The following is a 2,607-nucleotide window of genomic DNA, read 5'->3' on the forward strand; positions in this document are numbered from 1 at the left end:
ACACTAAAGCTCGCAGCAGTGACGTCACACTTGTCAGACATGGGGGCCTTTTACCCATTTAGATGAACAATCTGAACCGACTAGCTCAAGTATATTAAACACCACACTGCCCCCATATATCAGTACAAGCTTGTATATTTCCTCCTAAGACCGCAGAGACACCTCCACGTGAGTCTCGAAAAGTACTCACTGGTCTGTTAAACTGCGCATGTGGGTATATGAGGTTCAGCGTCCCGGAGTGGGCACACACAGCCCCTGTTCGTTGACGTGAGGGACATCAGTGCCACGAACTCAAGTACTAAATATAACCTCTTTGGGGCCAAAAGCTTTCACTGAGGCTAGAACAGCACCTGGTCATGGAAGGATAGTGCCTCTATAAATAAATCATTGATGGTCAGCTTTCACTGACTGCCCTCAGATCCTGCTCGACGGCATCGACATCCGGGACCTCAACGTTCGATGGCTACGTCAGAACATCGGGCTAGTCAGCCAGGAGCCCACTCTGTTTGCCACGACCATCGCTCAGAATATCCTGCTGGGTAACGACCGTGCCAATATGGAGGACGTGGTGCGAGCCTGCAAGGACGCCAACGCCTACGACTTCATCATGGACCTACCTAAAGTAAACCTCACTGGCTGTGCCAGATTCTCTCTGTGCCTCAATGCATAAACCTATCAACTCGCATTTTTTTAAGTGTCAGTTTGTCAGTTTGAAGCTTTTAAAATTATATAATTGTTATTTATTTTTTTTATTTATTTGTTTATAATTTATTTATTTATTTATTTATGTATTTATTTATTTATTTATTTATTTATTTTCCGTGAAAGGGAGTTGTAGCCGCTGCCGGTCAATTTTCTAGAGGCCTTTCCCCCCATTGCCTTCTATTACAAACTTGCCTAAGGTATATTCTTACCAATACTAGGGAAAACATATTGAAACCTCTATCTACGAGCCAAATGCCCCCCCCCCCCCCTTTCCTCTTTTTTTCCCTCAAAAGAGAAACATTACAACATCCCATCAACTGGATCTATTGCTTTTGTCCTTGGGTTACGTAGTTAATGGGTGACGTAACTGGACAAAAAAATAATAAAGTTTATTTTTTTTTTTTGTGTATACTTTTTCGTGTGTGTGTGTGGGAGGGGGGGGTTTGTTGATTTACACGGGTATTTTTAGCTCTCCGTTTGTACTGCTTCGTCGGTAGGTAGTGTGACAAAGTGTTATATGGAAGAGTCTTTGTCTTTTTCTTAATACTAATCATAGACTTGGATGATAATATTCTAGATCACGTATCGTCACGGCTCTGTGTGACAACTTTGCTGCACTGGTGGACACCACGGGCGCGAAAATGAAGGACAAAACACCAGTCTGGTTATTGTCGATTGTCGAGTGCCGATTTAAATGGTACGCTCCATGGTGAACTGGAATTACGACAGAGTGCACAATTTCGGATATTATAACCCATGCCTTAGATACTAATTATGAATTACTAACAACGTTCATTTCAACTAAATATCAAGACAATAATTTGAACTATAGCAAAATAAAATGAAACTAATTTTTTATTTATTGAGAGTTACATCTTTCAAACGCTTTGATCGGGACAACGAGAACCAAAATGCGGACGACGTTAACATTTTCTTTTTAGTTATAGGAAGAGCCAGTATTGAGGCTAATCTGCCTGATAAAGAAGAATTGAACGTTCTTGATGGTGTATTCAACCTATTTCAGAAATTTCAAACGTATGTTGGGGAGAGTGGAGCTCAACTGAGTGGGGGTCAAAAGCAAAGGATTGCCATTGCCCGGGCATTGATCAGGAGCCCCAAGATCTTGTTACTGGACGAAGCCACGTCAGCGCTGGACACGCAGAGCGAGGCGATCGTTCAGGACGCCTTGGACAGGGTACGAGGACAGAGTAACAAGAGTGCGGTCAAAAAATCGTGGTGCAACTTATCCTCAAATATCTCTTTAACGGGTGAATCACTATGATCCTTATTTTGCACAGCAGTTTGCATAAATTTGTTTTAACTAAATCATGTTGTTCTACAACAACTGAGGATATATTTTTTTCCTTCAGAAATTTAAATGGCGGGTGATTAAAAGGAATACGCCAAAATCATAACACGATTTTTAAAAAAGGAAAACCAATAGAACACTCTAGCTTGGACACAGTGTTTTACACACATTAAAGTTTTTATTTCATGTTTTACAAATGCTCAATGTGGCCACCACCGGCATCACGGACAACATCAAGTCAATATGAGAAGTCTTTCTAAACGCACCTCAGGATGTCTCAGTCCAGCCTGTTGATTGTTGCTGTTACTCGATCTCTCGTGTCATTGATATTCGCTGGAAGTGGTGAAACATAAACGTTATCTTAAAGCATACCCCCCACAAAAAGTGGCTATTCACTTTACTGCTTGCAGATTCGAACAACTTCATTTTTCAACAAGATGGAGCACCACCCCATTGGCATCTCGGCGTTCGAGCTAACCTGAATGAAAACGTGCCTCAACGGTGGATTAGTAGGAAAGGTGCTAAAGACCTTGCTCTCTGCAGTTGGCCTGTCAGATCCCTGGACCTCACTCTGTGTGATTTTTTCGGGGGGG

General features: G+C 42.0%; 1 protein-coding gene across 1 annotated transcript in view; it reads left to right on the plus strand.

Moving 5' to 3' along the window:
- Positions 1-418: 418 nt before the first annotated feature.
- LOC101848722 (ATP-dependent translocase ABCB1-like) overlaps positions 419-2,607 on the plus strand; it is a gene marked incomplete at both ends in the record, with an annotated part of 5,553 nt that continues 3,364 nt past the window's right edge. The window contains 2 exons of the mRNA XM_005113477.3: positions 419-622; positions 1,730-1,900. Coding sequence (XP_005113534.3) covers positions 419-622; positions 1,730-1,900 — 375 coding nt within the window. The remainder of the gene's footprint in view (positions 623-1,729; positions 1,901-2,607) is intronic.

The sequence above is a fragment of the Aplysia californica genome, unplaced genomic scaffold, assembly GCF_000002075.1.
Source record: "Aplysia californica isolate F4 #8 unplaced genomic scaffold, AplCal3.0 scaffold02690, whole genome shotgun sequence".
NCBI lineage: Eukaryota > Metazoa > Mollusca > Gastropoda > Aplysiida > Aplysiidae > Aplysia > Aplysia californica.